Source organism: Terrapene carolina, unplaced genomic scaffold (assembly GCF_002925995.2).
Source record: "Terrapene carolina triunguis isolate 2854851 unplaced genomic scaffold, T_m_triunguis-2.0 Scaffold88, whole genome shotgun sequence".
NCBI lineage: Eukaryota > Metazoa > Chordata > Testudines > Emydidae > Terrapene > Terrapene triunguis.
In genome coordinates, this window is record NW_020664439.1 from 16,157,441 (window position 1) to 16,180,578 (window position 23,138).

The 23,138-nt window shown below is 44.0% G+C and overlaps 1 protein-coding gene across 1 annotated transcript in view; it reads left to right on the forward strand.

Annotated features, from left to right (window-relative positions):
* The window catches only part of LOC115271184 (collagen alpha-3(IV) chain-like), a 49,728-nt gene that overhangs the window by 15,109 nt on the left and 11,481 nt on the right, over positions 1-23,138 (forward strand). The window contains exon 2 of the mRNA XM_029911111.1: positions 13,101-13,157. Coding sequence (XP_029766971.1) covers positions 13,101-13,157 — 57 coding nt within the window. The remainder of the gene's footprint in view (positions 1-13,100; positions 13,158-23,138) is intronic.

A 23,138-nucleotide genomic window follows, 5' to 3' on the forward strand; every position in this document is an offset into this window, starting at 1 on the left:
GATCTAGCAACTTCTGCTAGTTGCCAGAAGAAAGCCTCATCCACCTCATCCCCCTGGTCTGGTGGTCTATAGCAGACTCCAACCACGACATTACCCTTGTTGCTCACACTTCTCAACTTTATCCAGAGACTCTCAGGTTTTTCTGTAGTTTCATACCGGAGCTCTGAGCAGTCATACTCCTCTCTTACATACAACGCAACTCCCCCACCTTTTCTGCCCTGCCTGTCCTTCCTGAACAGTTTATATCCATCCATGAGAGTACTCCAGTCATGTGAGTTATCCCACCAAGTCTCTGTTATCCCAATCACATCATAGTTCCCTGACTGTGCCAGGACTTCCAGTTCTCCCTGCTTGTTTCCCAGGCTTCTTGCATTTGTGTATAGGCACTTAAGATAACTCATTGATCGTCCCTCTTTCTCAGCATGAGACAGGAGTCCTCCCCTCTTGCACTCTCCTGCTTGTGCTTCCTCCCAGGATCCCATTTCCCCACTTACCTCAGGGCTTTGGTCTCCTTCCCCCGGTGAACCTAGTTTAAACCCCTCCTCACTAGGTTAGCCAGCCTGCTGGCGAAGATGCTCTTCCCTCTCTTCGTTAGGTGGAGCCCGTCTCTACCTAGCACTCCTCCTTCTTGGAACACCATCCCATGGTCGAAGAATCCAAAGCCTTCTCTCCGACACCACCTGCGTAGCCATTCATTGACTTCCACGATTCGACGGTCTCTACCCAGGCCTTTTCCTTGCACAGGGAGGATGGACGAGAACACCACTTGCGCCTCAAACTCCTTTATCCTTCTTCCCAGAGCCACATAGTCTGCAGTGATCCGCTCAAGGTCATTCTTGGCAGTATCATTGGTGCCCACGTGGAGAAGCAGGAAGGGGTAGCGATCCGAGGGCTTGATGAGTCTCGGCAGTCTCTCCGTCACATCGTGTATCCTAGCTCCTGGCAAGCAGCAGACCTCTTGGTTTTCCCGGTCGGGGCGGCAGATAGGTGACTCAGTCCCCCTGAGGAGGGAGTCCCCGACCACCACCACCCTCCTCCTCCTCTTGGGAGTGGTGGTCGTGGAACCCCCATCCCTAGGACAGTGCATCTTTTGCCTTCCAATCGGTGGAGTCTCCTTCTGCTGCCTTCCCTCAGATGGGTCATCTAGTCCACTCTCCGCATTAGTACCTGTGGAGAGAACATGGAAACAATTGCTCACCTGTATCTCCATTGCTGGTGCATGGACGCTCCTCTTTCTCCTTCTGGAGGTCACATGCTGCCAAACCTCTTCACAATCCTTCTGTCCCTGCTGCGCCTGCTCTGAATCTTCAGAACATTGTGGCCGTAGAAGCATCTCCTGACGTCTGTCCAGGAAATCTTCATTTTCCCTTATGCAACGCAATGTTGATACTCGTTTCTCCAGCCCTCGAACCTTCTCTTCCAATATGGAGACCAGCTTGCACTTTGTACAGACAAAGTCGCTTCTGTCCTGTGTAAGAAAGACAAACATGGCACAACCTGTGCAGGTTACAACAGCTGATTGCTCACCTTCCATATCCCTGTCCTCTTAAGAGCTTCCTCGGCTGTTGCAGGAACTACTCAGAGAAACCTGCAGATGAAAGCCTCAGTGAGCTCTCCCCAGGCAAACTCCCTCTGTTAGCCGCTCAGCTGGTTCGCTGCTGACTGCCCTTATATACCAGTCAGGCCCACTCAAGGCCCACCTGGAACAAAGCACTCCCAATTCACACTTTTCAAACAAACAAGCAAGCAATCAAGCACACGGTCAAACTGACCAACTGTCCCAGCAGCAGACACTCAGATACTCACCAACACAGCCCCCCTAATGCAGCACTTAGCGTACCTCCTCTCGGATCTCAAGTGGGCTGGCCTAGCGAGGGTAAAGGCTAGAGTTAGCAGAGTTTGCTGCTAACACAACCACTCTGTAGTAACGCAGACTATTATTGTTATTAATCAAGTTTGTTACTGAAGTGCATGGGGAGAAGAGTTGGGCCCTGTAGTGGTAGGCACTGTACAAACAGAGCAATAGACAGTCCCTGCCCCTAAGAGCTTACAATATAAAGGCTAGCTCCAGGCAAGTGCTGCTAGTCATCCAGGTCCCTTCCCCCACTTCCCCCTGTGTGCCCAGAAATGAGAGACAAGTTCTCCTACAATTCACTGGGAAAGAATTTCTAGAGTTTACTACAATGTAGAAGCCTGGGATATGCCCCCAAAAGTCTTACCTCCTCACCTGAGTGAACACCGCATGGATACAGCAGTTTGAGTGTTATTTTGCAGTGTGGCCACTCTTACTTGAGGTAGGCTAACTCGAGTGTCGATAACTCAGGTTAATACTGCAGTGAAGAAATACCCTCATCATGTTTACCAAAAGAGACTGGCTTGAATGGCACCTACTTAAAGGGTATTTTTAAAAATTAATTCCAGATGTAGATTGGAGCAGGTATGTATGAAATGTTGTAAAAAGACATTTAATGAAAGTGATTTACTGTGCAGTTATTAGGATCAGCAAGCATCCATGTGGCAATTTTAAAAATCATACTTTTTCTAAATAATCAGTTAGCTTATTCCAGTATTCACCATTTCTGTGACAAAACCAGAGACTGTAAGAAAATCCCTTCCCAACCATTTCTCAAGCATTCATCAGAGTCACTTAATATGCATGTCTTATTTCAGAGTGTGACTGTCCAAAAGGGGACAATTTAGAGCTGCCAGGCCTGTCTCTTGGGCAGCCCAGTGCTTGGCCAGTCTCATGATAATCTCATGAAATTAGCTACTCTCACGAAATTTCCTGCCTTTCGACTGAAGGTAGGTATCAAAGTTCCTACAGCTGGAGTGGAGCTGTGACTGCACAGCCTCCTCTCCCCACAGACCCAACAACTCTGGTGTACTCCAGGTGGGAATGATTTCCTGCGGGGAGCTGGTAGGGTCAGCTGGGAAGATGCAATGTGAGCTGTCCATGCTCAGTGACCAGGAAGAGGAATTTCAAAAATTCCCAGCCTTTAAAGGGGGAGGGGTGTATGCCTGTGTACCTGGCTTCAGGGCAGCGAAGTTCAAACTGGTGACCAGAGCATTGTGGGCATTGCGGGAAACCTCCTGGAGGTCACTTAGGGTGACATAAGCAACGCAGTGTCTACACGGACACTACGTCGCTCTGACTTTGTCGCAAATGCTCTTTGCTTCTCACCCAGGTGACTTTATTATGTCGGCGTAGCAAGAGATTTAAATGCAATGTGTACACCTCCACTGTTTTTTCAACAAAAGCTGACTTTCATCGACAAAATTGTGTAGTGTAGACATAGCCTAATTCTCTTTTCAGAATCCGAATGGAAATTTTATATTACTAAGTCTTAAATGCCTGTATCTCTTAAGAAAAAATACTTGCTTCACTTTGAGTTTTGCACAATTTAGAAACAAAAGTTTATTTATAGACTATAAATGAAAAAAAAAAATTCTGTGACATTGTCTCTCCTTTTATTGTCTCTGAAAAACCGATCCACAACATCTGCCATAATGAAAGGTACATAGCTTTTTTTTTTTTTTGAATTCCAAATTAAGATATTTTTAGTGTATCCTTTAAGAGTAGAATAAAAGAAACAATGAACTAAAAGCTTTTAGTGGATAAATAAGGGTAAGAAGTGAAGTGGTCGAAGGAACATGATAAATGCGGTTTAACCCTATATTTGTATTATATGAAGTGTATAATAGTAGTAGTATGTATATTATATATAATAGATTATTTTGTTTTCCTTACTGCAGTAGAGGTAAAACTATATAAGGCTAATGTCATTCTGGGGTATATCAACAGGAATAGTATAATAAAGACATGGGAAGTAAATGTTTCACTCTACTCAGCATTGGTGAGGCCTCAGCTGGAGTATCGTGTCCAGTTTTGGGCACCACGCTTTAAGAAAGATGTGGACAAACTGGAGATAATTTGGAGGAGAGCAACAAAAATGATAAAATATTTAGAAAACCTGCCCTATGATGAAAGGTGAAAAGAAAACCTGAGCATGTTTAGTCTTGAAAAAGAAGACAGAGGGGGAGGACCTGAAAAGTCCTCAGATATGTTAAGGGCTACAAAGAAGATGATGATCTGTTGTTCTCCATATCCACTGAAGGTAGAATAAGAAGTAATCAGCTTAATTTGCAACAAGGGAAATTTAGGTTAGAATTAGAAAAAACTTTCTAATGATAAGGTTAGTTAAGTACTGGAATAGGTTACCAAGGGAGGTTGTGGAATCCCCCTCATTGAAGGTTTTGGAGAACAGGTTGGACAAACACCTGTCAGGGATGGTCTAGGTATGCTTGGTCCGGCAAAGGAGAGTGGACTAGATGACCTCTTCAGGTCCCATCCAGACCTACATTTTATGATTCTGTGATTATTTTTTTTTTGACATAACAATCTGTAGTTTCTCTTATCCCTGTGTGTGAATCAGAGAGAGAACTATGCTGGAATACATCTACATTCCAAGTGTGCAATTATCTTATAAATATACAGTGTATCCTTCTAGCTTCACCAAGGTACCTTAGAGGCTGGTCCTGCTAGGTGCTGAGCACCCTCCAATTCCATTGGCTTCAGTAGGAATTACAGGCATTGAACGGCAGTCAGGATCACACCCTTATGTACTTTGTAAGCCGTACAATACATGTGATTTATTGTTAGACTTTCCTGATTTGACGTTCCCACCAAGAAGGCGTTCTATTCTTGACATCAGAATTTGACATATACTAGTTAGCTGCAGGCTGAACTTTTTGATAAAAGGAAAATATTAAAGCCACCCAAACAGTATAAAATGAAAAATCCAACTCATGCTCCAAATGTTCCTTATTTGCAAACTTTTGTCACAGCAGACTTTATAGCCTGCATTGTGGCCCCTATGTCAGTTTAGAAAGTGCTACAAAGTGTCAGTTTGTGTTACTATTCAGAGCTCTGCACTGAATTTGGATTACAGTCGGGCCTCGATTTACATGGTATTTTTTTGCATGGTTTCAGTTATGCACTGTCAATTAATTGTGACCCTTTCTTTTTGTATATGGTATGGATTCACTTTTACATGGTGCAGCGCGGTCGCCAAGATGCGCAGATATGTCTAGAATCTGCTGGGTGCTTCCTGCCCCCCCTCCATCACACTGCTCTGTGTGATCGGATATTGTCTCGTAAACATCACATTGTCCACTTGCCTTTACCTGCTATTTATCAACCTTAATAAGTGTTTACCATAAGCTCAAAGAGGAAATTGAGAGAAAGTAGCTCAAAAAGTGATGCATCACATGTGAAGAAGCAGAAAAAAGGGTTGACTTTAGTACAGAAATGGAAATGTTGGATAAGCTCGCTAAGGGTGAAGGTTCATCATCTGTAACTAGGGCTTTTGGCCTTAATGAGTCGACTGTGTGTATAGTGAAGAGAAATGAGGCAAAAATTAGAGCAAGTGTTGCTGCAAATGCACCTAAAGGTGCTAAAATGTCGTTCTATACTTGTGATATTACCATACAAAAGATGGAGAAAGCAATGAACATGTGGTTTGGGGACCAAACACAGAAAAGAGTTCCATTGGACGGGCCAGTGATTAGAGAAAAAGCTAAGAGATTGTATGATCACTTAACACAGGATGCTGTGTCAACTTTGGGGGAGAGCAGTGTAGCCAAGGAATCTACTTATATAGCCAGCAAGAGATGGTTTGAGAAGTTCAAAAGGAGGTATGGGCTGCATAATGTTAAATTGGTCAGTGAAGGTACATTTGCAGAACATGAAACAACAGCAAGGTTTCCACCCAAGCTGGCCGAACTCATTGAGGAGACAGGTTACAAGCCAGGGCAAGTTACTAACGCAGATGAGACTGGCTTATTTTGGAAACAGATGCCAAAGAGAACCTTTCTTTCAAAAGATGAGAAATCTGCTCTGGGTTACAAGGCTGCGAAAGACTGACTTACCCTTCTCATCTGTGGAAATGCAATGGAGGATTTTATGGTAAAGCCAATGCTCCTTTACCGAGCCCAGAACCCCCGTGCGCTCAAGGCCAAAGATAAATATCAGCTACCAGTGTTTTGAAGGTCTAATCGGCATGTGTGGGTCACTTCAGTGCTTTTTATGGACTAGTTTCAGAATTGTTTTGTGCATGAAATAGAACACTACCTGGCATCAAAGAAGCTGGCATTTAAGGTCCTACGGATCCTTGATAATGCTCCAGGCCACCCTGCAAGCCTTCAGGCTGCGCAGCCCAAATTGGAGGTGGATTTTCTGCCTACAAACACCACATCACTCCTCCAGCCCCTTAACCAAGGTATCATCGCAACTTTTAAAGTTTATTACTCTCGCCGCACCTTTTGCCGCATCCTAGATGCTATGGACAGTGATCCAAGCTTAACAGTGACACAGTGCTGGAAGGATTACACCATAGCCGTGTGTGTTTAAAAATATAAAAGAGTCTCTGGATGAAATAAAGCCTTCATCATCAATCAGTGCATGTTAAGAACATAAGAATGGCCATACTTGGTCAGACCAAAGGTCCATCCAGCCCAGTATCCTGTCTACCGACAGTGGCCAATGCCAGGTGCCCCAGAGGGAGTGAACCTAACAGGTAATGATCAAGTGATCTCTCTCCTGCCGTCCAACTCCACCCTCTGACAAACAGAGGCTAGGGACACCATTCCTTACCCATCCTGGCTAATAGCCATTAATGGACTTAACTGGATAAATTCATGGAGATTATCTTTAAACCCTGTTATAGTCCTAGCCTTCACAACCTCCTCAGGCAAGGAGTTTCACAGGTTGACTGTGCGCTGTGTGAAGAAGAACTTCCTTTTATTTGTTTTAAACCTGCTGCCCATTAATTTCATTTGGTGACTCCTAGTTCTTATATTATGGGAACAAGTAAATAACTGTTCCTTATTCACTTTCTCCACATCACTCATGATTTTATATACCTCTATCATATCCCCCCTTAGTCTCCTCTTTTCCAAGCTGAAAAGTCCTAGCCTCTTTAATCTCTCCTCATATGGGACCTGTTCCAACCCCTAATCATTTAGTTGCCCTTCTCTGAACCTTTTCTAATGCCAGTATATCTTTTTTGAGATGAGGAGACAACATCTGTGCGCAGTATTCAAGATGTGGGCGTACCACGGATTTATATAAGGGCAATAAGATATTCTCCGTCTTATTCTCTATCCTCTTTTTAATGATTACTAACATCCTGTTTGCTTTTTGGACTGCCGCTGCACACTGCATGGACATCTTCAGAGAACTATCCACGATGACTCCAAGATCTTTTTCCTGATTAGTTGTAGATAAATTAGCCCCCATCATATTGTATGTATAGTTGGGGTTATTTTTCCCAATGTGCATTACTTTACATTTATCCACATTAAATTTCATTTGCCATTTTGTTGCCCAATCACTTAGTTTTGTGAGATCTTTTTGAAGTTCTTCACAGTCTGCTTTGGTCTTAACTATCTTGAGCAGTTTAGTATCATCTGCAGACTTTGCCACCTCACTTTTACTTCTTTCTCCAGATCATTTATGAATAAGTTGAATAGGATTGGTCCTAGGACTGACCCTTGGGGAACACCACTAGTTACCCCTCTCCATTCTGAAAATGTACCATTTATTCCTACCCTTTGTTCCCTGTCTTTTAACCAGTTCTCAATCCATGAAAGAATCTTCCCTCTTATCCCATGACAACTTAATTTACATAAGAGCCTTTGGTGAGGGACCTTGTCAAAGTCTTTCTGGAAATCTAAGTACACTATGTCCACTGGGTCCCCCTTGCCCACATGTTTGTTTGACCCCTTCAGAGAACTCTAATAGATTAGTAAGACATGATTTCCCTTTACAGAAACCATGTTGACTTTTGCCCAATAGTTTATGTTCTTCTATGTCTGACAATTTTATTCTTTACGATTGTTTCAACTAATTTGCCCGGTACTGACGTTAGACTTACCGGACTGTAATTGCCGGGATCACCTCTAGAGCCCTTTTTAAATATTGGCATTACATTATCTTCCAGTCATTGGGTACAGAAGCCAATTTAAAGGACAGGTTACAAACCATAGTTAGTAGTTCCGCAATTTCACATTTGAGTTCTTTCAGAACTCTTCGGTGAATGCCATCTGGTCTCGGTGACTTGTTACTGTTAAGTTTATCAATTAATTCCAAAACCTCCTCTAGTGACACCTCAAACTGTAACAATTCCTCAGATTTGTCACCTACAAAAGCCGGCTCAGGTTTGGGAATCTCCCTAACATCCTCAGCTGAAGACTGAAGCAAAGAGTTCATTTAGTTTCTCCGCAATGACTTTATCATCTTTAAGTGTTCCTTTTGTATCTCGATCATCCAGGGGCCCCACTGATTGTTTAGCAGGCTTCCTGCTTCTGATGTACTTAAAAAACATTTTATTACCTTTTGAGTTTTTGGCTAGCTGTTCTTCAGTAGCAAAATAGTTGGAAAAACTTGTGGCAAAAGGCAGTGAATGATTTTCATGGCTTCCTGAAATGTGACGTGAGGTGGAAGAAATTACAGAGCTGTGTTGTCGTGTGGGAGGGCAGGGATTTGACAATCTCCAGGCAATGGAGATAGAGGAGCTACTGGAGTCCCACACTACCGAGCTCAATGAGGAAGAGCTGGAGGAGCTGATTCAGTCAAGCACCAGTGACAAGGACAGTCACTTTTTGATTGGACAAGGAACTCGGAGACCCTTTTTGTTGTTGTGTGTGCGCTGAGGATCCATTCATGGAACATAGCTTGAAATTCAAGAGAGAGCTTGAGGGTGCGTTGGCTCCTTACAGGGAAATTTACAAAGACATGCAGAAGAAAGCCAAACAATTGGCCATCACCAGTTTTTTTTCACACGTCTTCTGCCACCAACTCCACTCCGTAGCCACGGGTGGGACTGGCCCTTAGCATCCAGGCCCATCCAGCCCCAGCTCTGCTTCAGCCCTAGTGCTTGCCCTGCTCTGCCCGCTCGCCCCATGCTCCAGCCAGACAGTGGGGTCAAGGGCTTGCCCCACTCTGCCTGCCCAGTGTTCCAGACGAGGAATGGGGTTGGGGGATGGGGGGCTTACCCTGCTCCACCTGGCGCCCCTGCCTGGGAGGGGATTGGGGGCGTACCCTGCCCTGCCCGCCCGGCATTCTAGCTGGGGAGTGGAGTCAGGGCACGGGTGCTTACCCCACTCCGCCCGCCCAGCATTCCAGCTGGGGAGCGGGCAAGCCCCCATGCCCCGCCCCCGCTCCCTGGGTGCACGCCTCGGGCCCCGGGGGAGCCTTGGCTAGAGTGTGCATCGCCCCCCACATGGCCAGCTGGAGAGGGTGAGGGGAGGCAGTACAAATCCCTCCTGCCTCACCTCCCCCACCCCTGCCCACCCACTCAAGTGTCCCATCCTGTCTGTGCCATTGCACCACACTCCCTGGCCTCCCCAGATGAACCCTTAGAGTTCTGACTTCAACAACATTAGCATTATTATCCGATCAAGTTCATCCTCAACATCAGGAAAGGTCAGTAGCAAGTTTAAATTTCATTACATTTTTTTAAGAAAACCTGTATTGGATATATTAGGGAGGTCATCTTGTGAGCCTGGAACCTAAACCCTTATTTCCCATAGACTCTTGGTATCTTTTTACGCGATTTCTGTTTGCACGGTGTTTCTTCAAGAACATAACCACTGTGTAAATCGAGACCCGACTGTAGTAATTTTAATGTAATGCCTGTTTGGAACATGACTGAAGTGCAGTATGAGAAACACTTTTATGTTTAATTTTTGTAGTTTAAAGTTAGTTGAGGTGGTATGGAATTCAGGAACAGTTCGAATATCGTGGGTGGAAATCTTAGACCTGGATATTCTCAAATTCATGAATCCTAATTGATTAAAATTCTAGGCAGTATAAATTATAAGAAAATCTGACTGGATGGAACTTAAACATAATTGAAAAAGAAAATAAAAAGTCATAGGAAGAGAGAGCAGCTGTCAAATGGAGAATAAAGGCATCTGTTTATCCAGCTTGCACTCATCATCATGATATTGGAATGCTGTGCTTGCTAATATTAATTACCCCCTGTTAGGGTTCCCTCCCCACTCTGAACTCTGGGATACAGATGTGGGGACCCACATGAAAGACCCCCTAAGCTTATTTTTACCAGCTTAGGTTAAAACTTCCCCAAGGCACAAATCCTTCCTTGTCCTTGGATGAGTACTGCTGCCACCATCAAGTGAGTTAAACAAAGATTTAAGGAAAATAACCACTTGGAGTTCCTGTTCTCTCTCCCCAAATCCCCCCAAGCTCCTTCATCCCCTTTTCTGGGGATGCTTGAGAATAATATACCAACCAAAAAGGTTAACAAAGTGGGCACAGACCAGCCCTTGGGTTTTTAGGACACTAAAAACCAATCAGGTTCTTAAAAGCAGAACTTTATTGTAAAGAAAAAAGTAAAAGAAGCACCTCTGTAAAATCAGGATGGAAGGTAATTTTACAGGGTAATAAGATTTATAACACAGAGGATTCCCCTCTAGGCAAAACTTTAAAGTTACAAAAAACCAGGAATAAACCTCCCTCTTAGCATAGGGAAAATTTACAAGCTACAACAAAAGATAATCTAACGCATTTTTCCCTATTACTTACAATTTGTAGTCTTAGATGCTTAGTTTAGATATGGCTTTGGGAGATGTATTTTCCCTGCCCTGATTCCTCGCTGACCTGGAGAGAACAACACAAAGAGAGACAAAACAAAAACCTGCCCCCACAGATTTGAAAGTATCTTCTCCCCTCATTGGTCCTTTTGGTTAGGTGCCAACTAGGTTATATGAGCTTCTTAACCTTTTACAGATAAAGGAGGGATTTTATGCTACCCTTAGCTGTATGTTTATGACACCCCTGTCTCCAGTGTGAAGCTCTCCATTAAAATGTTCTGATATGCTGCTTCTCTGTTTGTTCCCTTTTGTTCCACTGTAACTATCTCATAACAATAATAACTCTATATTTTCCAAATACTTGCTGTCCACATACAAATGTATAAGACAAAAAATTAAGCTGGTCTTCCCTTTGCTTTTGATTATACTTATATAAAAAACTACTTTTGCAGTTATCTAGCAGATATTGTTTATTGTGCCTGTCAAAAATGAGATGATCTTCATAGTGATTTCTAGTAGAAAAACAATTTTGTATAGATTAAAAATAGCTATAAAACTGAGTTTAAAATGAACAGAAATAGCAATCCGTAACCAAGACTAAATGTGCTTCCATGGATTGCAATCATAATTTATTACACACCTGCTAATCTCAACAAGAATTTAAAGTTTTCAAGTTATTCTAGGCCAGTTTGAAACACAGTCCTTTTTAAAAAAATAAATTTTGGTTTTAATTTCTAGCCATAATTCATGGTTGAAAACTATTTTTTGTAGAGTGTATTGTATTTAGAGCCTAGTTGATTAAAGAAGACCAAAGGCTGAAATTATAGGTGTATTTTGTGTTTTATAAGCAGCAGAATGTATACTGTGTATTCATTATATCGGTACTGGATATATTCTCTCCAACAGAAGTGATTGGGCACTTTGGATCTGATTCAACACTCATTGAAGTCAGTGGAAATCTTTCAATTGGCTTCGGCACTTACTGATCAGGCCCTTAGTTATCATGATGTACAGAGGTCTGAGGGTAGGTAGGTGCAACATGAGGAAGTCAGAAAAAAGTATTTGTAACTAGATTGAGCCAAAAGGGGAAAAAAAATACCATTGTAACCTAGAACCATATTTCACCTTCCCCCATCTCTCACACACACACACACACACACACACACACACACACACTCTCTCTCTCTCTCTCTCTCTCTCTCTCTCTCTCTCTCTCTCTCTCTCTCTCTCTCTCTCTCTCAGGGCAAGTCTACACTACGAAATTAAGTCGACCTAAGTTACGTAGATGTACAGCCACCACAGTAATTAAACTGCTTTCGCATGTCCACACTACGCCCCTTGTCCAGTGATGTGTGTCCTCACCAGGAGCTCTTGAACCGATTTAACTGCCAGAGTGGGGCACTGTGGGATAGCTTCTGAAAAGGTGCAGCAATCAATGTAAGCAACTCAATGTCTACACTGACACTGCATCAGCCTAATTGACTTAAGAGCTATGCCTCTTGTGGAGGTGAAGTTAAGTCGGTGTAGTGTGCGAGTTGCATTGGTGGGAGCTGCATTTTAGTGCAGATGCTTACAGAGTTAGGTCAGTGTAAGCTGCCTTATGTTGACCTAACTCTATAGTGTAGACTGGGGCTTACTCTTCCTTTGGTTCATAGGCACCGACTCTGTGGGTGCTCTGGGACTGGAGCATGCACAGGGAAAAATGGTGGATGCTGAGCACCCACCGGCAGCCCCCCTATCAGCTCTCCACTATCCCCCATCGCCTCCCACCTGCTGGTGGGCCCTGCAGGTCAGTGCCGCCTCCTCCCTCCCTGCACCTCCCACCAGCCGCGAACAGCTGTTTCCTGGCGTGCAGAAGGCTGGGGGGGAGGGGGAGGAGCGAGGACATAGCGCACTCTGGGGAAGGGGCCCAAACTGGGCAGGAAGAGGCAGGGTGGGGACAGGAAGAGGCGGGGCAGGGGTGGAGTTAGGGCAGGAAGAGGTGGGGAGGGGCCTTGAGGGAGGGGTGAAGTGGGGGCGGGGCCTGGGACAGAGCCAGGGGTCGAGCACCCCCCAGCACTTTGGAATGTCGGTGCTTGTGCTCTGGTTCTATGTTCAGTTTCTAAAGGATCTACCAGGAATGGTCACAGCCCATGACTGTGAGCCAGAAACTCTTGAATTTCAGTCCCAGCCATGATACTTACTGCCTTTGTGCCATGGGAAAGTGATGTGCTCTTAGCCCCAATTTTCCCAACTATAAAAATGGGGATAGCATCCTTTACCTGCCTCATGGATCTGTTGTGATGAGTAACTAGCTAATGTTCAAGGGCTAAGGATGACTGTTGTACATAGTGCAATGTATAGATATCGATATGTTACCTAGAAATTGTTTTACTTCATTTAAATACCACATAGATCTAATATTTTCAAGGCAATTGTCCTTCATCAGACAGCACACTGAAATAATTAATTCCCTTTATTGTAAAGTTCCTATCTTTTCTTTTCAGAGTTGTGTCTGCAAAGGTAAAAGCCACTGCTACTGTGATGGAATGAAAGGTAATAAGGTAAGAGACTAAATATGTTACCCTGTTCCTATTTCTTCCCCCACCTCCCCCAATAAATCATTGGTGCAAATTAATAACATATGAATGATAGACAGAATGAATTTACTGGGTGGTGGTACAAACAGATATTTCTGGTAAAGACAACCCTCAGATGGATTCACTACCGCACGTTCACCTCTCAGAATAACTCTGTACACACTGTTTAACTAGGAAGAATGTAAAAGTTTTAAAAACTGACCCTAACTAAATGGAAATGTCTACACAGCCGATGTTAAAGCGCTGCTGCAGGGGAGCTTTAACATGGCGGTGTAGTCGCAGCTCCAGTGCTGGGAGAGAGCTCTCTCAGGGCTGTAATAAAACCACCTCCACGAGGGGAGTAGCTACAGCCAGTGCTGGTGCACTGTCTACACTGCCACTTTACAGCGCTGAAACTTGCATCGCTCGGGGGGGTGTATTTTCACACCCGTGAGCGAAGAAAGTTTCAGCACTGTAAGTGGCAGTGTAGGTTGTACAATGGTAGGTGCTTGGAGTTAGTTTCATGTAAACAACTAGCCTGGGTAGCCTCCCTCCCTTATAGCTTTGCCACACTTCAGCAAGGCAATGCTGCAGTTGCATCCTAGTTACAATTACAATGTTCTACACACACACACACCCCTATCTATCTATAATCATAACCATAACCTGTATACATATCTCTTAACGGCCATCAAGTTCAGCACATTACCAGGTTTCATGAAAGGCCTTACTTGACACATTTAGAGACAATAACACTGTATACAAACCAGTTGATTCCGTTGTTTATTCTTTGGAGTTCAGATCCCCTCTTCTCCCCTTGGGCTGTCTGGACCCTGATTATCACAATACGAGAGAAACGAGGTGGGTGAGGTAATATCTTTTATTGGACCAACTTCTGTTGGTGGAAGGCATGAGCTTTCAAGCTACACCAAGGTCGCTACTTGTGCATTCCTGGAATACTGGACTTTTCAGCAGTTCTGGGAAAGGCATGAGCTTACCCCGTCTGTGTGACCCCATCCCCGCCAGCATGACCTCACATGCCCTGTCCACCAGCAGGAACAGAGCAGCATGCTCTTCAAAATGGGATCCCCGTCAGGTACCGGACAAAACCATATCCAGTTTTGTTCCAGTACCAGACGGGACAAATCAGCCAAAAAGCTGACCCCCCAGTATAAAACCAGATATGTGGCTTCCCTAAGCTACATAGACAGAGCTCTTCTTTAGGTTTGGGTTTCTTCATGTGTTACCTCTGTTCCCCTAAAAACCAACCCAGGGTCACACTTGTATTAGTTTTATTACGATGCCGCTGTTGGGTCAGATAGAAAAGAGATGGAGCTTATTCATACACGCACACATTCACTGCATTGATGGAGCTTATTCATGCACACACACACACACACACACATTCACTCATGCACCCACACACTTACACAGGCGGAGAGTTACCGGAGACAGCATGGAGACGGAGAAGCCGAAGCGTGGTAGATCTGGTGTGTCCGCCTGCAGTCACGAATCCAGGCTGCTGAGCAGGTCAAGGAGCAGCAGCTGCTTGTGTGCATGGCTGCTTCCTTCTTCTGGAACTGGGCAGCTCCTGTCACGTACACTGAGTTTTCCTTCTGTCTCCATCACCGAGAAGCATTCCCAGACCAGTTCCTTTCATGCATACCAGGTTCTTCTCTTTACAGCACTTCGTGATTGCCTTCTCAGGGCAGATTATATCAGACACACCTGTCTCCTGTCTCTGGACTCCTTTCTCCTTGCAGCTCCTCTCCGCCCAGTCCCACATACACTCCCTCGTTCACACTCTCTCTGAGGGATGGGATATTACAAAGCTTGGAAGTTCATACAAGTGGTAACTTGAAAAGGTTACAGAGCTTTCAAAGGTTACAAAACTTAAAAGGCTATGCTACCAATAACTGAAGTTACAAAGTCTGCAAAAAGGTTGCAGAACTTAACGATACAAGTTACAGATCTTACAATTGCATTTGAGCAGAGGCTTTACATAACATCATGTTGTGAAGTTTCCATTTTAAGTAGCAAAATTCAATATCTTCCAAAGTTATTTGTGGTGGTGTTGGAGCTGTTTTGGTCTCAGGATATGAGAGAACAAGGTGGGTGAGGTAACATCTTTTATTGAAACAACTTCTGTTGGTGGAAGGTACAAGCTTTTGAGCTACACAGAACTCTAAGTACCCACTAATAACACTATCCTGACAAGAACATAAATATAATAAAGATTTAATAATGTCATGCAACAGGGTTCCCACTCACTGTTAGTGCACCTTCCCATGTCTAGATCTGGGAAAGTAACTCTCGTGGCATCAGGTGCCCCCTTCTGTTCTCTGCTCACTCTGCAGTAGTCTCTTGTCTTGTAACTTGGCCCTCCAGCCAAGTCCCCAGTTAGTCCAGCCCTTCTGGGTTTAGGAAGTCCAACAGGACCACTATCCAAATGCCTCTTCTGGGTGCTGTTTAGCCCCAGTTTGGGGCTCATGCCTCTATACCAGTGACTGGCAGGTGAATCTGGGCCCACCCGCTGCACCAGGTTCCGGCTCAGCGTTCCTATAACTAGCACTCCAGGTCTGCTCAGTCCCCATCCCCATTGCTGTTTCCCTGAGCTCCTTCTCGTCCCTTGACTGTTTATGGGTTTACCATGGAGCCTGCTCTACTCCCTGTGGCTACTTACCCTCTCCTAGCTTCTTGCTAGACTCCTTACTCCAGGGCAGGATCACCGGACTTACTCTCTCCCTGGACTTCCTTCTTGTCTCTGACAACCTCCCTTATCCCAGGAAGTGACGGCAGCTTCCTTCCCCTACAATTCCCCCTTCTGCTTTCAGCCTCCTGGCTTTATAGTACTGTTGCAGCCCTTCCGCCGCTGGGCTTCACTCTTATTTAACCCTGGCCCTCCCTCTCAGGGGTGATGCCAGGTATTCTAATTTGTGTCTCAGACCCTCATTAACCCTCTCAGGGCTGGTGTGGGGTGCAAATCAGATCACATACTAACAAAATCACCTCCAGAGCCCCCCTGTCTCCAGTCCCCAGCTTGTCCAGCTCCCTGCAGCCCAAGGAAGAAAGATGGGCCTTGCAGCATGCACTGGAGTTTAACTCCTCACAGTTTGCACAACAGAGACCTACTTTAGATAAAAATAAACAAAGAGTTTATTTACTAGAAAAGTCATAGATTCCATGCTAGAGTGCTAAGTGTATAGCAGTAGGAATGTACTACCGACCACCCGACCAGGATGGCGATAGTGATTTGTGAAATGCTCAAGGGATTAGAGAGGCTACTATAAAAAACAGAAAATCCAATAATAATGGGGATTTCCACTATCCCCATATTGACTGGGTACATGTCACCTCAGGACAGGATGAAAAGTTAAAATTTCTAGATACCATTAATGACTGCTTCGTGGAGCAGCTGGTCCTGGAACCCACAAGGAAAGAGGCATATTCTGATTTAGTCCTAAGTGGAGCACAGGATCTGTTCCAACTAAGAGGTGATTATAGCTGAACCGCTCAGTAATAGTGACCATACTGTAATTAAATTTAACATCTTTGTGCGCGGTGGGGGGATACCAAAGAAACCCACCACAGTAACAATTCACTCTAGAAAGGGGATCTACATAAAAATGAGGAGGCTACTTAAATGGAAATTAAAAAAGAATAGTCATGAGTGAAATGCCTGCAAGCTGCATGGAAACTATTTAAAAACACCATAACAGAGGCTCAAATTGTATGGATACCCCAAGTGAAAACAAGACAAAACAGTAGGAGGACCAAAAACACCCCACCAGGGCTACACAGAGTAAAAGAGGCAATTAGAGGCAAAAAGATATCTTTTAAAAATTTGAAGTCAAATGTAAAAGTATAATTAGGTAGGCTAACCAAAAACAATTGAAAAGCAATTGGCAAAAGACACAAAAATGAACAACAAAAGATTGTTTGTTTGGGTTTTTTGAGTACATCAGAAGCAGGAAACCTGCCAAACAGTCAGTGGTGTCACTAGATGATTAAGGTGCTAAAGGAGCACTCAAGGAAGATACGGCCATTGAGAAGAAGCTAAATGAATTCTTTACATTGGTCTTCATTGCAGAGGATGTGAGGAAGATTATGTCTGAGCCATTATTTTTAGGTGAAAAATGTGAGGGAACTGTCCCAGACTGAGGTGTTAGTAGAGGTGGTTTTGGAACAAATTGATAAATTAAACAGTAATAAGTCACCAGGACCAGATGATATTCACACAAGAGTTCTGAAAGAACTCAAATATGAAACTGCAGAATGACTAAAAGTGGTATATGTAACCTATTGCTTAAATCAGCCTCTCTACCACATGACTGGTGAATAGCTAATGTAATGCTGATTTTTTTTTAAAAGGCTCCAGAGGCGATCCCTGCAATTACAGGCTGTTAAGACTAACTTCAGTACAGTAACTCCTTGCTTAACACTGTAGTTATGTTCCTGAAAAATGGTACTTTAAGCAAAATGATGTTAAGCGAATCCAATTTCCCCATAAGAATTAATGTAAATAGGGGGAGTTATGTTCCAGGGAAATTTTTTTCGCCACACATATACACAGTATACATTTTAAACAAACAATTTAATACTGTGCACAGCAATGATGATTGTGAAGCTTGGTTGAGGTGGTGGAGTAAGAGGGTGGGATATTTCCCAGGGAACATCTTACTGCTAAATGATGAACTAGCACTCGGCTGAGCTCTCAAGGGTTAACACATTGTTGTTAATGGAGCCTCATGCTCTACAAGGCAGCATGAATGGAGGGAGGGAACACAGTTAAGTGGAGTTTCAGAGTGGTAGCCGTGTTAGTCTGTATCAGCAAGAATGAGGCGTCCTTGTGGCACCTTAGAGACTAACAAATATATTTGGGCATAAGCTTTCATGGGCTAGAATCCACTTCATCAGATGTATGAAGTGAAAAATACAGGAGCAGGTATAAATACATGAAAGGATGGGGGTTGCTTTACCAAGTGTGAGGTCAATCTAATGAGATAAATCAATTAACAGCAGGATACCAAGGGAGGAAAAATAGCTTTTGAAGTGATAAGAGAGTGGCCCATTACAGACAGTTGACAAGAAGGTGTGAGTAACAGTAGGGAGAAATTAGTATTGGGGAAATTAAGTTTAGGTTTTGTATTGACCCAACCACTCCCAGTCTTTATTCAGGCCTAATCTGATGGTATCCAGTTTGCAAATTAATTCCAGTTCTGCAGCTTCACGTTGGAGTCTGGTTTTTGAAGTTTTGTTTTTGAAGAATTGCCACTTTTAGGTCTGTTATTGAGTGACCAGAGAGATTGAAGTGTTCTCCTACTGGTTTTTGAATGTTATGATTCCTGATGTCAGCTTTGTGTCCATTTATTCTTTTGTGTAGAGACTGTCTGGTTTGGCCAATGTACATGGCATAGGGGCATTGCTGGCACATGATGGCATATATCACATTGGTAGATGTGCAGGTGAACGAGCCCCGGATGGTGTGGCTGATGTAGTTAGGTCTATGATGGTGTCCCTTGAATAGATATGTGTAGAGAGTTGGCACCGGGATTTGTAGCAGGGTTTGGTTCCTGGGTTGGTGTTTTTGTTGTGTGGTGTGTAGTTGCTGGTGAGTATTTGCTTCAGGTTGGGGGGCTGTCTGTAGTCAAGGACTGGCCTGTCTCCCAAGGTCCGTGAGAGTGAGGGATCGTCCTTCAGGATAGGTTGTAGATCCTTGATGATGTGCTGGAGACGTTTTAGTTGGGGGCTGTAGGTGACGGCTAGTGATGTTCTGTTACTTTCTTTGTTGGGCCAGTCTTGTAGTAGGTGACTTCTCGGTACACTTCTGGCTTTGTCAATCTGTCAATCACTTCACCAGGTGGGTATTGCAGTTTTAAGAACGCTTGATAGAGATTCTGTAGGTGTTTGCCTCTGTCTGAAGGATCGGAGCAAATGCGGTTGTATCTTAGAGTTGGCTGTAGACAATGGATCATGTGATGTGGTCTGGATGAAAGCTGGAGGCATGTAGGTAAGTATAGCAGTCAGTAGGTTTCTGGTATAGGGTGGTGTTTATGTGACCATTGCTTATTAGCCCCGTAGTGTCTAGGAAGTGGACCTCTTGTGTGGACTGGTCCAGGCTGAGGTTGATGGTAGGGTGGAAATCGTTGAAATCTTGGTGGAATTCCTCAAGGGCCTCCTTCCCATGGGTCCAGGTGATAAAGATGTCATCAGTGTAGCGCAAATAGAGTAGGGGCGTAAGGGGACGAGAGATGAGGAAGCGTTGTTCTAAGTCAGCCATAAAAATGTTGGCATACTGAGGGGCCATGCAAGTACCCATAGCAGTCCCACTGACTTGAAGGTATAAATTGTTCCCGAATCTGAAATAGTTGCGGGTGAGGACAAAGTCACAAAGTTCAGCCACCAGGTTTGCCGTGATGGTATCGGGGATGCTATTCCTGATGGCTTGTAGTCCATCTTTGTGTGGAATGTTGGTGTAGAAGGCTTCTACATCCATAGTGGCTAGCATGGTGTTTTCTGGAAGATCAAGGGATTGTAGTTTCCTCAGGAAGTCAGTGGTGTCTCGAAGATAGCTGGGAGTGCTGGTAGCGTAGGGCCTGAGGAGAGAGTCTACATAGCCAGACAATCCTGCTGTCAGGGTGCCAATGCCTGAGATGATGGGGCATCCAGGATTCCCAGGTTTATGGATTTTGGGTAGCAGGGAGAATACCCCGGGTCGGGGCTCTAGGAGTTACTGTACAAGGCAGATTGGTGGAAGCTATAATAAAGAATGGAATTATCAGATGAACATGGTATGCTGGGGAAGAGTGAACATGGCTTTTGCAAAGGGAAATCATGTCTTTCCAATCTATTAGAATTCTTTGAAGGGGTCAGCTAATATGTGGATATGGTGTACTAGGACTGTCAGAATGTGTACTTAGTCTCACTTCCTAAGTGAAGTAAGCAGTCATGGAATAGGAGGGAAGGTCTTATGGATCTGTAACTGGTTAAAAGATAGGGGGGGAAAGGGTAGGAATAAATGGTCAGGTTTCACAGTGGAGAGTGGAGAGAAACCCCCCAAGGATCTGTACTGGAAACTGCTGTACCAGTGATGGAAAAAGAGGTAAGCAGTGAGGTGGTGACATTTGTACAGTATGTGTTACAAAATTACTCAAGATACTTATGTCCAAAGCTGACTGCAAAAAGTTTACAAAGCAATCTCACAAAACTTGGTGACTGGACAACAAAATGGCCAACGAAATTCAGTGTTGATAAATGCAAAGTAATGCACATTGGAAAACATAATCCTAACTACATCTCTACCCCGATATAACGCGACCCGATATAACAGTAATTTGGATATAATGCGGTAAAGCAGTGCTCTGGGGGGGGGGGGGGGGCTGCGCACTCCGGCGGATCAAAGTAAGTTCGCTATAACGCGGTTTTACCTATAACGCGGTAAGATTTTTTGGCTCCTGAGGACAACATTATATCGGGGTAGAGGTGTATACATACAAAATGATGGGGTCTAAATTAGCTGTTGCCACTCAAAAGAGATATCTGGGAGTTATTGTGGTAGTTCGCTGAAAACCTCGGCTCACTGTACCACCGCAGTCAAAAAATAACAATGTTAGGAACCATTAGGAAATGGATAGATAATAAGACAGAACATATCATAATGGCCACTATATAAATCCATGGTACTCCCACACCTGGAATACTGTGCGCAGTTCTGGTTGCCAAAGGACATTATGGTCAAAAAGATATATTACAACTAGAAAAGCTACAGAGAAGAGCAACAAAAATGAACAGGCATATGGAACAGTTTCTATATAAGGAGAGATTAAAAAGACTGAGATGGTTCATCTTAGAAAAGAGATGACTAAGGGGGGATAAGGTAGAGGTCTATAAAATCATGAATGATGAGAAAATGAATAAGAAGTTTACTTATCCCTTCACATAACACAAGGTCCAGAGGTCACCACTGAAATTAACAGGCAATAGGTTTAAAACAAACAAAAGAAAGTATTTCTTCACACAATCAACCTGTGGAATTTGTTTCCAGGGGATGTTGTGAAGGTCAAAAGTATAACTGGGTTCAAAAAAATTAAATAAGTTCATGGAGGTTAGGTTAATCAATTGCTATTAGCCAGGATGGTCAGGGATGCAATCCCATGCTCTGGATGTCCTTAAATCTTTGAGTGCTAGAAGTTAGGACTGGACAACGGGATGGATCACTCAATTGCCCTGTTCTGTTCATTCCCTCTGAAGCATCTGGCAATGACCACTGTCAGAAGACAAGATACTGGGCTAGATGGACCATTGATCTGACCCAGTATGGCTGTGCTTAGGAGACTGTGGCTCCAGCAAAGACTCAGACTAGCCTAACCTAATCACAAATGAGTGCAGCGTTGTAAGCAAATCCTGGGTAGAGTTCAGACTGCTTCTACGCACTGCGGTGATTGGCATATTGAAATGACATAGATAGGCCCAAGCCTGGCAAACATTTCAGAGCATGAATAACTTTACAGACCTGAGTAGGGGGCTTGGGCCAGCCCTGCCTGTTGTCCCATTTTCACTTTGGGAAATAGGGTCACCATAGGCAGGCAGCACAGATGCAGGCATGGAACACTATTGAGTAGCTAGAGTCCCAACCCTGCTTCAGGGTTTAAGAATGTGTCTGCGGGAGCCTTCAGCCAGTCAGAGGGGCAGGTTCATCAGGTGAATCAGCAGAGGGCAGTAAGCTGTGCCTGGATTCAGCTGTGGGTCCCTGACACAATAGAGGGGATCACTCCTATAACTTGCTTCTTTGGCAAGATATTCAAGCTTAATGAAGAAAGATCAAGTCCTTAAATTTCTCCATATGAGTTAGTATTGTACCCCATCCAGTGGCAGATCTTGGTATTGCATTATTATATCTTTCTCCAGTCTTCCTTGAAATGTGTTGAAATGTGGTAAATCACTTGATGATTACCTGTTCTGTTCATTCCCTCTGGGGCACCTGGCATTGGCCACTGTCGAAAGATAGGATACTGGGCTAGATGGGCCTGTGGTCTTAGCAAACATTTTTATGTACATTGATACTTTTAATATAAGAATTCCTTCCACTAACAGTGCCAAGAAAGATTGGCATGTCTGGAAATTTTTCTGAGACTCTCTGTGTGTTTGGAGGGCAAAATGTCATGCTAGGCTACTTTGTTATTCACCTATGCTTATGTGCCTTCCTGAATCAGTGCCTGTGTTAATTCCATCCCTATTCAAAACAGCACTTAAGTATGTGCTTAAGTCCCATTGAGTTGCCATCTGTTTGAAGTTAAGCCTGTGCTGAAGTGCTGTCATGAATAGGGTGTTTTCCTAAACTCGGGCCATAGGTATGTCTACACAGCCCATCCTATGAGCCTCCGAGCCTGGGGCAGCAGACTTGGACTCACAGGGCATGTGCTACCACACTAAAAATAGCTGTGTAGATGTTGCTGCTCAGGTTGGAGCTTGGGCTCCAGAGCCCAAGCTCCAGCCCGAGCCGCAATGTCTACACAGCTACTTCCAGTGCTGTAGCATGAGCCCCATGAGCCTGAGTCTGTCGGGCCGGGCTCTGAGACTCACTGCCAGTCGCTGTGTAAACATATCCAAAGAGACAAATGTTTCAGATCAAGAATGTATTAAATAGCTTTACCCAGCCAAAATAAATCCTCCAAGCCCCCTTTAAAAATATCACATAACTACTTTTAACTCCTTGTTAGTCTCTAAGGTGCCACAAGTACTCCTGTTCTTTTTACTTTTAACTCCGTATCTGGTTCTGAAAATATCAGCCACTGCAAACAACCTGCACTCATGAAAAGTGATATTGAAAAGGAACTGACTGGGAGTATTTTTACATGCATGTCTAAGTTTCTTTGACTTTCTTTTACCTATGGTCTGGCAGTCTTGTGTTGTATGGCAGTGAATGGCCTGCATTATCCATAGATGACAATGTCAAATAGTTTTAAA